This window comes from Sus scrofa, chromosome 9 (assembly GCF_000003025.6).
Source record: "Sus scrofa isolate TJ Tabasco breed Duroc chromosome 9, Sscrofa11.1, whole genome shotgun sequence".
NCBI classification, from domain to species: domain Eukaryota; kingdom Metazoa; phylum Chordata; class Mammalia; order Artiodactyla; family Suidae; genus Sus; species Sus scrofa.
Window position 1 is genome coordinate 107669032 of NC_010451.4, and position 12810 is coordinate 107681841.

A 12810-nucleotide genomic window follows, 5' to 3' on the forward strand; every position below is an offset into this window, starting at 1 on the left:
TTCCTTTTTCTTCCCCTGTCCAGTCGTCTTGAATTGTATTATGGTCATTATAAATGGATCCAGTGTAAAGGCTCTGGATTCTATTATGTAGCTCTGAAAAATACTGTTTCTTTAATGGGTAGTTCATTTGGTTAGACTCCAAACCCTTGCTGTGTTTCTGTGGAGGGGAGGGACACAATTCTTTGAGATTTACGTGGACTCCCTAAAGTTTGGTCGTGCACAGTGTAGTTCATGGGTCAGCCAGAGATTGGACAAGGGATATACAGAATTTAATGCCTCCTCTGGGGGAGCCCCTTGTATTTGTGTTGCTTTTGGTTGCCCCTAGTTCTGTCCTCATACTGCTTAACCAGTAAAGCTTTGCTTCTGCCCAACTTGCCACCTACTGGGACCTCCCCTCAAGTGAAAAGCTATTAAAAATGGGAATTTAACCCAGTGCTGTTCTTTGAGGGCACCTCCTCCCTGCCTTCTTGTACCTTTACTTTTACAAAGTATATTTTATTCAGAATTTTCAGTTATTTTCTATAGGAGTGTTGGTTTGAGATATGCTGTCTGTCATTATTGGTAATGAACTCCATATCTTTTTAGAATTGGAAATCTCAATATGAATGTGAAGTGCTAGTTGGTTTAAATCTCAACCATGCCCCCTACTCTAGGGAGAAAGTTTCTGATTAGGGAATAGTGAAATATAATTTAGTACAAAATCCTAGACATAGATGCAAAATAGCATTTTAATGCAACTTTACCAGTATGTGAATGAAAATATAGCTGGTTGGGAATGAAGTCCTGAGTCTAAAAAAATTTTGCCATGTTGGTAAGTTCTAAGTATTTCTCTTGGCTTGTAAAGGACGGGGATGTTAGTTGGCCCTTTCATTGAGCTGATGTAGTTTCAAAGTGAGATCTGTAGTTTAGCTGAAAAAGGAATGAGAGTCATAAAGGTTTCTTCTTCTATTTAATTGTAAGTAAAATACTTATTATAATCAAGAGGGAAAAAAAAGAATTATAATCAAGAGGAAAAAAAAAGACTTAGTTGCCGTACAACTATTTTGCTAGTTATTAGGATTTCTAAATAAAAGCGACAAATAATTGCCTTGAACCAGAGAGAAGTTGCCTTTATTGTTGAGATTACAGCTGTTTACATAACTTTTGTGCAGCTGTGTTGGATGTGTGGGTGGTTGTTAAATGGTACACAGAATAGCCTTGCTCGAAGAAGGATGTGTGGAAAAACCTCTTAGGGCCTAGCCTGTTAGCCAGCTATCTCAGCTATCAAGTTGACGCAGGCTTGGCAATAGTATTCCAGCCATTTTTTTCATCCAGTGGCCTAAGTGATTGTTCTATGATTGTGAAATCAAGTAAAATACCAAATCTGAGAAATTATAGCATTCTTCTGTACTTGGAATAGCACTGCTCATGTGACACAAGCAGTGTCCCTAAACTTAAGCTCAATTTAAACATTCCCCTCAGCAACCCTAGCCCTATTCTAGATGCTAATACTTAAAAGTCACATTTTCCTAAAAGTTGCTTTTTTGTTTTCTTTCTTAGAGCAAGGAATACTTAGAGGAGTTGGTAGAGATTAGACCAACTGCATAGCCACTGAAATAGTGAAGTTAGTAGCTCAGGCTACATCCTTCCTCCTTAATCTCCACCTGGGAGGTGATTTTTGGAGGTGGATTTACAGAGGATATTGACCTGCCAAACAGATGAGTTAATAGTTTGTTTACAGACCTAACAGAAATTAGCATCTCCACAAAAGTCATCAACTTGCTTATAAATCCATCTTTTCAGTGAAAAAGAATACTTTTTTTTTTTTTTTTGCTTTTTAGGGTCACACTTGTGGCATATGGAGGTTCCCCGACTAGAGGTTGAATCGGAGCTACAGCTGCCGGCCTATACCACTGCTCTGCAGGATCCGAGCCGAGTCTGCTACCTACATCACAGCTCAGGGCAACACTAGGTAGATCCTTAACCCACTGATCGAGGCCAGGGATCGAACCCACAACCTTATGGTTCCTAGTAGGATTCGTTTCTGCTGTGCTATGATGGGAACTCCCCATAATACTCTTTGTTAAAGGCATTCATGAATACTAAATTAGAAAAAGTGACAATTTAAGAATTATACTCTGTTTATATAAAAGCACTGTACTTTATTTAACTCCATACAAAAGGTTGTGATTAAAAACATTAAATAGATAATGAGTTTTATTTTCAAGATCATTAAGTCAGTTTTTAAAATGTAGTGATTTTTTGCTTTGGTCACCTCAGCTGTCTTACTTACAGCCTCTCCTCCTTTGTTACAAGCAGGTGCTGTAAACAGCAACTTTCTGGCTTATATCCTTTAGGAGTGAACGGACTTCTCCTTCCAATCTTACTAATTCTTGAGCTTTATCTTCTAAATATTTTTGATTGTCCTCATATTTTCTTTCTAAATCTGTGGGAAATAAAAAGAAAAGGTCTGAGCAGTTATACTATGATCTCAAAATCAAATACTGATCTTTCTTTGCCTATAAGGCTCTGTTTAAGTGCCTAAGACAGTATATAGATTTTTACCTTTTAAGTAAACTCTATGAATGTCTTAAAATACTTCATGAACCTAAGTGAAAAAAACTTACCTTTCAGGAGTTGCAGCTTGCTGTTTGCTTGAGCCAGAAGTGTTTTTGCTTCGTTTTGTAGCATTTCAGCTTTCCTTCTGGCATCAGCTGACTCTTCTGTTTTTTGGGCTATTAAATTTTCTACTTTCTTATACTTTTCCTCAAGTTCACCATCCAGAGTCTGCAGTTCCACATTTAGGCAGAAAGAGTTAATAATGTTAGTGCTGTAATTACATTTAAGACCAATAGTATGGTTGTGGCAAGCTTGGATCAGTGATATTAACTTGCGTGGAAAGCATTCTGAATGAAAGGCCACCAACCAGGGGTACTCAGGCTTCCAGCTATTCAGTAGTAAATAAATAATTGAAAACACTAACTTGAAATGGTGGAATTCCTGTTTTGGCTCAGCAGAAACGAATCTGACTAGGATCCATGAGGATGCAGGTTCCATCCCTGGCCTTGCTCAGTGGGTTAAGGTTCCAGTGTTGCCATAAGCTGCGATGCAGGTTGCAGATGCAGCTTGGTTCCTGTCTTGCTGTGGCAAAGGCCAGCAGCTACAGCTCCAATTCAGCTCCTAGCCTGGGAACCTCCATATGCCATGGGTGCAACCCTAAACAGACATACACACACAAAAACCCCCAAGACATGATGGACTTGTGTAGGTCTCTGGGGATTAGTCCTTTCTGTGGAGATACTGTAGGAGAATTGTATGGAGGGGGAATTAGAGAAGTAGGTTTTCTCAAAGGGAGGTATGCTAAGATCCAGGTAGTTAGACATCAAAAAAGGCCAGTTTGGGGCCTTTTTTGCTATGGTGCAGCAGGATTGTTCATGTCTCTGCAGTGCCAGGACACAGGTTTGATCCCTAGCCCAGCACAGTGGGTTAAAGGATCTGGCATAGGTCGTAATGGTGGCTCAGATCTGATCTCAGGAACTCCATATGCAAAAAAAAAAAGCTAGTTTTGAAAAAAAATGAGAGGACCACCTGGATCTAGATTAATTTAGGGCTGATAGAGACTTAATATTAGGAAATCAGGGAAAAGGCAGATTTAACAAAAGAAAGGGCAAGATTATAGCATGTGGGGTTGGAGAGATGGTTCTGAGTAAGTCTTTTGCAAAATACCATTCAAACAATAGCCATTGACATAGGAATTTCATGTCATGGGGTTTTGTTCCTCTTTACTGGAATCAAATATCATATTTATGCAGAATGCCTCTGTAAGAAGACTATGGGAGATTTATGCTCTCAGACCTGCAGGAAACTACAGATCACGGTGAAAAAGACAGATGTGGCAGTTTTAGCTATTCTTACTGTTCTGTTCTTTTCCTCAACTCAAAAGTGTAAGGGAAGTCACCTGTACCTAATGCCAAAAAGGCACAGTAACCTCCAGGACAAAATCTTGACTTCATATCCCTTACAACTATTGAACAGTTTGAGCACGCCCCTGGAATGTTGAAAAAGGTTTGTTGAGGGATAAATAATTGCGAAAACAAATTTAAGAGAGTGTTTCAGTGATTGCTTGGTTTCTAGCAAAAAATTTGTAAGGTGCTTTATTTTGCAGATAATTTGTGAAGGGGTGGTTAATTCCAAATGAGCACAGAAGAGGTTGAGATATGGTTTCCTGCTAGCTCGTCTCTGTTAGGAATTCTTTAAGCATTTTCTACCCTGCCACTTTAAAAAATTTCTTAAAGGGCTATGTAATTACTGTTATAAAGATCTTCCTGGAGTTCCCGTCATGGCTCAGTGGTTAACGAACCCCACTAGGAACCATGAGGTTGCGGGTTTGATCCCTGGCCTTGCTCAGTGGGTTAAGGATCCGGCTTTGCTGTGAGCTGTGGTGTAGGTTGCAGACGCGGCTCAGATCCCATGTTGCTGTGGCTCAGGCGTAGGCTGGTGGCTACAGCTCCGATTTGACCACTAGCCTGGTAACCTCCATATGCTGCAGGAGCGGCCCAAGAAATGGCAAAAAAGACCAAAAAAAAAAAAAAAAAAAAGATCTTCCTAATTGAAATACAAGCTCACTATGCTTGTTTTAAGACTTCTACCCCTTCTAAGGCCCTGTCACGCTTGTGGATCATGTTCACATCCGCTCCCATCCTTTGCATCTGTGTCTCTGAAGACTGCTATTTCAAAACAGGTCACTTGGGATCTTTCTGATGAGTAACTGTGGTAGGTCAGTGTCCCTGAATAATTGCAATAAAGTCAAGGAGACTAGTTGCTCCTTTATCCACAAAGCTGTGAAGTTACAAAGATGTACTTACCTTCTTAACATCATCTGCACTTTGTTTCACAGCATATACTACTTTTTCAATATATTCTGCCTCCCCAGAGTTTTGGGCAGCCTTCCGCTTAAGTTCTTCCACATTCCTCTCTAGCTCGCTGATGCGTTGGGAGGCGTTAAACAAGGTTTCCTCAGAAGCTGCTGTTTCAGATTCAATCTAGAAGTACAATGTCAGTCTTTCAGTAAGACATGAATTCAAGAACTGGTAGGAAGTATTATGAATACAGGTTTAGAGGAAGATTAAAAATGCTGCCATTCTTTTGTTCTAGAACAAAAATAATAACTAAAAAGAAAATAGAATTTCAAGGAAGCTGATATAAAGTGCTCGACTTGAAGTAGTTGATATATTAGATATATTAAATTTTTCCCTTATTGAACCACTTCCAGGCAGCTTGTTGTGTTGAGAAAGTATTTTAAGGACACCTGCAAACTTTGGCTAAATAGTGTTCCCAAATAAGCAGATGTGAGAAGAGGGATTTCCACATCAATTTCTAAATTAACATGGGTGCAGAAATGATAACTTTTGAATCACCTTTCATTTTTTTCTATCAACTCTAAATGTTAAACTCTAGTAAGGGAGGTTACAGCACTTCACAAAGTACTTGGAAAATTAATTTGAGTGTTTTCAGCTAATTAATGAAGATAGTGGAGTCTGGGAATGTTAAACTCCAAAAACTTATAGAATTGTAAAGTGGTGTATGGTCTGGGAAAGTTATAGCTGGAAGCTATGAACACTCAAAATTATTTAGGGGAAAAGTATCTCATCTTTGTGACTGGTGAGGGTCCACGTTTGATCTGTCTTCCAAGTGTCATCAGTATTTCTTTTTTTTTTTTTTAAAGCTAGCCAAAGTAAGCAGTCTGACCCATGGCAAAAGTAGCAGTTTGACTGAGTACCTAATTTTTCTTAAAGATGATCTTCAAGAGTGGGTCTGTTCCATAGAATTACTCTGCCATAACTGAACTAATGGGTTAGTATACACATATGCTGAAATTAAGTATTTCAAACTATATATAATTTTTTTTTTCCCAGTAATTTTATGGCTGCACCCAGGGCATATGGAAGCTCCAAGGCCAGGAATTGAATCTGAGCCACGGCTTCGATCTACACCACAGCTGTGACAATACCAGACCCTTTAACCCTCTGAGCTGGGCCAGGGATCAGATCCGTACCTCCACAGTGACACAGGCTGCTGCAGTCAGATTCTTAACCCACTGCGCCACGCCGGGAACGCCAAAAAATGATTCTTGATCTGAGAGTTTACCCATTAATTAACTTAGAAAATACTCTTAGAAGATAACCTTTTTAGTTTCAAGTAAGTGGATAGTTTCTTACAAGCTTTTACTTGCATGATTTAGGTAAAGGTTCTCTTTATTCCTGTTGAAATGCCTGCTGCCCTCCAGGGTCCCCACCATTGTTAACTTACATCATCAAGGCAAATATCTCACCTATAATTTGATTAATAATTTCCATTTTGCTTTTTAAAACATTTTTTAAAAGTCACCTAAATAAAGTTCATTAACATGTTAACAGCATAGTGAGAAGTTTGAAAAAAAAGCTTAAAGCCAGAAAAAAACAGTACTTTAAATAGTCTGGTAGGAAAAGTTTTTCTAAACTTTTAACAAGCAGCCCAAAGAAAGGACCTTATGTATGCTCAGAATTTAACAAAGAGAGGCGGCTGAGGAAGTGTCTGGCTTCGTTTTGCTGAGAGTAATAGACAGAATCGGGGAATATGGGTTTGTATCAACCAAGGGAAGGTAAAGCAGGCTGAAAAACCATCTTCCAGGCTTTAAACATTGTAAGTTGTTGGCCTGAGAAAGGGACAGCGCTAAATAATAGATTATAAAGTATATTTGAGAAGATGGGGGTTAAATGAGTCATAGCAAATGAACCTCACGAAGATTAGAAAGAAAAATTTGTGAAAGAGTAAAATTGCTTGCATTCCTTTTAAGAGAAGATTTTCAGAATAAAGCACTAAATCCATGTGGAAATTTTTCTTCCTTTTTTTTTTTTTTTTTGGCAAACTTTGTGGCATGTGGAAGTTCCTAGGCCAGCGATTGAACCCAAGCCACTGCATTGTCAATGTTGTATCTTTAACTTGCTGAGCCACAAGAGAACTCCATCTTAGTGAATATAATACTTGGTAGGCTTTAAGAGTATTTTGCTTATAAATTAAGTTTTCCAGGCATTCTGAACAAAACAGACTGTAGAATCTAGGTGATTCCTTGAAGAATTAGAAAACTGTGTTTTTATCTTTCCTAGGCTTTTTGGGAGGATGAAAATGGAAGGAGGTTGGAGTTCCTGTCCTGGTGTAGTGAGTTAAGAATCCAACTTCAGTGGCTTATGTTGCTGTGGAGGTGTGGGTTTGATTCCCCATCCTGGTACATTGGGTTAAAGGATCTGGTGTTGCTGCAGCTTCAGCATAGGTTGCAGCTGTGGCTCAGATTAAATCCTTGGCCCAGAAACTCCTATGTGCCATGTTTGCAGCCATTAAAAAAAGAAAGAAAATGAAAGCAGGGTTAGTGTCTTCAGAGTCCTTTCTCTTTGAAAACAAAACTTCTAGCATCTGTGCTAAGGGAGATGTTCAGATTTAATTAATGGAATCCTTTAGTGTTTAATTGTAGGAATTTTCATACGTAACTGTCAAATGAATTTCTTTTCTAATGAGTTTATGTGAGTGATTTCTGCCACAAATTATAATGACTGTAGTAGCTTACCGATGTTAGCAGGTTTTGGGTTCCTTGGATGTCTTCATCTGCCTGTTTAATGGCCTTTTCTGCGGCAATCTGGGCCTTTTCTGCTTCTTCCAGAGCTTCCTTTACCATGTCTGCAGTGACTTTAACATCTGTCGCACTTTTGCTGTGTAAAAAATGAGACAGTATTAGATGTGTTCATAAAAAAAGTATTTCTTCTCAGAAAAAAACGTTCTTTGAAATGACCCAGAGAATTTCACGTGGGTCACTCTGAGAACTTTCACTGGTTACACGCTTTTTTACTCCCAGATACACGAAATAAGCCCCCTGAATGCCATGTTCTTCAGATACCTGGCTCTTTGAGCTTCTTCTAACAGCAGCTCAGCTCTGGCAATGTCAGCAGCACTTTGCTGTAGAATAACCTCTACTTGAGAAAGGCTTTCAACTCGTTCACGAATATCTTCTGTCAAGTTCTGTAACTGCTGTGGGGTGCTAGGCATTTCCATTTTCAATACTTCGTTAGCAACTGCTTCAATACTGTCCAGATCAGCACTGTCCTCTGTTAAAAGCAAAGATGTTCCCATGAAAAGGTGAAAGTCATAGATGGCTCACTCAGTTCAACCACTTATTGGTCACCTACTATGTGATCAGCCTGGTGGAGTTACACCAAGACAGAGGTCCTTCCTATTTAAGAATTTTTATGCTGAGCTCGGGAGATGAGAACTACACACAGGAGAAAGTAATGCAGACAGTGTACTGGCATTGGCTGTAGGCTGGGTCATCAGGGAAGACTGGAGGGTGAGGGACTGGTCAGGGTCTGAAGGACAACAGGATTTGAGAGAAGAGAGGATGTCTCTGGACAGAGAGAAAGGATGAGCAGAGAAGTTATGTGGAAGTGAGTGAAGCAAATGGTACAGACTGTAGCAAACAGTAGAGGCCAGGGTATAAAGCTGGGACTTGATCCTAAAAGGCAATGAAGACTTTCAGTTGAGGTTGAAAGATTCAGAAGGAACCGACTGTTAAGTGCAAATGTAAGTGCTGAAATTCTTAATAAATTATTTGGATTCAGAAAATTACATAAAGGGAGAAAATCCAGTCAGAAGCAAGAGAATCAGGGTAGTATCTTATCAAAGAAGGTCAAGCAAAGAGTTTCAAATATCCAACGTGGAAACAAAAAAATACCAAAGAGTTTAAGCTTTAAAATTGTCATTAATTTTTAGCTTTTGTTTTTAAGCTGTGAAAGTAGATAAAAATGGATCCCCAAGGAAAAGATGACTGAATGATGGCTTCCACAGAATATTGATTCCATAAAACATCCTTAGCAAATACAGTTGGCTCCTTACTTATTAACCATTCCACTTTTTTCCTTGCCAACAGAATAGTGATTTTGTTTGGGTGCTACCTCTAGGGTAAGGTAACCTTATCAACTGAGACTTAAATACTGAGTACCTTGCAGTTAGACTAATCCCATTCCATTTGTTATTGACATCTATGCATGGGCATGGCCAATGAGATTTGTGGAGATGACGTCTCAAAGGCTTCTGGGAAAGATTTCCTCTCTTTAAAAATGATACAACAGGAGTTCCCGTCAAGGCGCAGCAGAAATGAATCCAGCTAGGAACCATGAGGTTCCACATTCAATCCCTGGCCTCGCTCAGTGGGTTAAGGATCCAACATTGCTGTGAGCTGTGGTGTAGGTCGCAGACGAGGCTCGGATCTAGTGTTGGTGTAGTTGTGGCGTAGGCCAGCAGCTGTAGCTCCGATTACACCCCTAGCTTGGGAACCTCCATGTGCCACGGGTGTGGCCCTAAAAAGCAAAAGAAAAAAAAATAACAGGTGGTCTCTTCTATTAGATATTATTATATCTTTATGTGAAGATGGAACTTTGGTAGCCACCTTACAACCAAGGAGGAACTAGCCTAACAACAAAGCTGATAGGCTTAAAAATGATAGAGCAGAAAAATAAGAAATGCCTGGATCCCTGAACCATGGCTCTATGCTACTACTGAACTTGTGTGTTATAAAATACATTTTTTTTTTTTTTTGCTCTTTTTGTCTTTTCCAGGGCTGTACTCACGGCATATGGAGGTTCCCAGGCTAGGGGTCCAATCGAAGCTGTAGCCACCGGCCTACACCAGAACCACCGCAGCTCAGGATCTGAGCCGAGTCTGCGACCTACACCATAGCTCACAGCAACGCTGGATCCTTAACCCACTGAGCAAGGCCAGGGATGGAACCCAAAACCTCATGGTTCCTAGTTGGATTCGTTAACCACTGAGCCACGACTAAGAACTCCTTTTTTTTTTTTTTTTTTTTTTTTTAAAGTCCATTTCAGTTGAGAGTTTTTTTACCTTGTGGCCAAAACCATCCTTACTGATAACACTCAAACTGACCAGCAACACTTATAAGCTGGACCACAAATCCTAGAGATTTTCTGTTTTTGTATAGAACATAAACCAAAGGTTTAATAAATATCCTGTAAGCAGTACGATTACAAAGTTCTGGGGGCAAAGCCATAATAAACTGTACTTTCAGTTAAGGTTCTTCACTTGATCTTAGCCGAAAGGCAGTTCAAGTTACGGTTCTAATATCAATATATAATCTAACACAAATTCCAAATTCAGTTCTCACAGTATGTTTGACTTCCTGATTTGCTACTTGGGTATCACATCAAGTGTATGTATATCTGCATAAATCACAGGTCATTTATGTATAGATAGATAAAACCTTGTAAGAAATGGTTTTAACATGGAAATTTCTTTTTGGGGGGAATAGTCTCTTCCCTGCCAGAAGTTGGCTTTATTTAAAATGCAGATTTGAATTACGGCCTCTTACAGACTCTTATAAAATTGTTTTATATTGCAAGATAAAAATGAAAAAATGTCTAAAAGTAACATGAAAAAATTTCTTACGGGTCAAAAAGTCCCTGATTTGCTTGATCAGATTTCTCAAGTCCTCATTGCTCTTGTCCACTTTTTCTTTGGTAGCATTGGCTTTCAACAGAACATCTTGAGCATTCTGTTTTGCTTCATCTGCTCTCAGTTTTGCTTCAGAGACCTATGTATGAGGGATAAATTACCCATGAAACAGTGTCACTCTTTCTAAAGTAGATTATAAATGGTTCAGAAAATGATATTTGAAAACTAAGCATCTGGAATCATGGCTTTTAGAAATGAATGTCTCTGTTCAACCATGTTCCTGTGTAGACTGAAAATATTCACTATACAGATTCCTATACAGTCTTCTTACAGAGCTAGGGCTAGCATATCAATTTTTTTTCTAGTTTTAACTCCTCCAAAACATTTGGCCTGTAAAAGGTTCCTTTGTCTTTTTCTCAGGTATCAACATAAATACTTCAGTTAACATAGTTAATAATTTGTCTGTGTCATTTCAGAAGAAAGGATAGAACTTTTGAAATTCACCTAGATGTATTCATAACCCTGGACCCATGGTTGGTAACATGGTTTTATCTCAAATCATCGTCATGAGAAAGAAGCAGATTCTTAAACCATCTGTGAATAAAAACCTTCCCTGACCTGTCAAAAACTTAGGCGTTTTTACTTTAGTCAGCACTTGGAATTGATTTCTCCCTTCCAGATCATCCAGTCTTAACTGAAAGCAAACAAACAGCAAAAACAGGTCAGGCACTGAATTACCATCTTGGAGAGCTGTTCCACCTCAGCCAAGGCACTCAGGACATCTTGGTCAAAGTCCATGGCTTTCTGCCAGGCGCTGTGTGCGACGGTGACCAGCCCACCACAGCCAGGCCCCCCACACTTCTTCTGTCCTTCGTCAGTTCTGCAGTTTGGGCCGCCACACTCTGTCTCGGAACAGGAGGCCCCTGGAGGCGTTCCACACGTCTGCAACGAGCCAGGGAGCAAGCGCAGGGTGCAGAGTGAGTCTGCTGAGTGAGTCCCTGACAGCTGTGCCGGGCCTGGGTGGCCCCAGAGAGTGTGTAGGTGGTCCTCAGCGAGGGTGCTTGAAAGCGGTGTTGAGGATGGAGAGGACCCAAAGAGCTTAGACATACGCTAACCTGCTGTATTTCCAAAGATACAGTGATACATTCCAACCCTGCAATAATCAGCTGTCTAGTGAACTCCATATGGTCCCGGTGCAGGGCACAAGCATTATCTGTTCTATCAACCTCAAGTCTGCTGATTTGAAAGCCAAAGAATGCTTCCCCTTTAACCTAACTGGTTGGGTTTACCAAAAAAAAAAAAAAAAAAAAAAAAATGGTACTGGGACTCTTCTTCAGACCTGCCACCATGTTAACTGTTTTGGTTGGTGAAAAGGGTGACATAAAAGGTCCATTAATGGGCGTTTTAGGATCACTTTACGTAAAACAGCAGGAAAGTATGAAGCAGGAGTTCCTGCTGTGGCGAAGTGGGTTAATGATCTGGCTTGTCTCTGTGGAGGCATCGGTTTGATGCCTGGTAGTGGGTTGTAGTGTGGACTCAGATAAGATTCCTGGCTTGAAAATGTCCATACGCTACAGGTGCTGCCAAAAAAAAAAAAAAAAGGAAGGCAAAGGAGAGATCACTGAGGATTGTTATAATTGGAGAAGGAGTGCTGGCTGGTGGGATTTGATCAGGGGGAGTCAGGGGACATCCAGATGGGAGAAGAAGAGAGAAAACAAAGGTGAGTATAACTTTGCCCAAATAAACAGCCTCCAAACTCCCACCAGACTCCTCTTCTCTTCTCTACCAGAAACTTAGAGAGAGACCAGGACTGGTTGTAGCACATACATGGTAAACTGATAAATTACGAGTTTGCTATATGATGGAAAAGGCGGAGCAGGAAGAACAATTGTGTTTAGAGCTATCCTTTTGGAAAATGCTCATGTTGACGAGGTAAGAGATACACTGCAGTGAAAATTGGCTAACAGAATATTCCCAAACAGGAATTCCTTTTAAGAAATAAAAGTAGTTTTAAAAGAAATACACTCAATTCTTTAACCTAGTAATTTTGTGATAATTTATAATCCCATTATATGTTTAACAATACATATCTCTGGGCCAGAGACCAGAGCTGGGGAAATAATAAATAATAGCATTTCATGTATCTGGCTTCTAGCACATAGCTTCAGAAAGCAAAGTTTATTCTACATGTTACACAAGAACAAGAGCCTTAATCAAGAAGAGAAGCGTTGAGACCTTAGGGATGTTTTCTAAAAAAAACCTGACAACACTAGAAGAACTGTTTTATTTCAGCAGCCTGGCAGGCTTGAAAAAAACAGTATGGGTCTAACTAAATAT

The 12810-nt window shown here is 39.7% G+C and overlaps 1 protein-coding gene across 1 annotated transcript in view; it reads right to left on the reverse strand.

Moving 5' to 3' along the window:
- LAMB1 (laminin subunit beta 1) overlaps window positions 1089-12810 on the reverse strand; it is a 77123-nt gene continuing 65401 nt past the window's right edge. The window contains 7 exon segments of the mRNA XM_003130269.5: window positions 1089-2425; window positions 2607-2766; window positions 4845-5021; window positions 7580-7721; window positions 7907-8114; window positions 10468-10612; window positions 11212-11415. Of these exon segments, the coding sequence (XP_003130317.3) occupies window positions 2289-2425; window positions 2607-2766; window positions 4845-5021; window positions 7580-7721; window positions 7907-8114; window positions 10468-10612; window positions 11212-11415 (1173 nt within the window). The 3' untranslated portion in view covers window positions 1089-2288.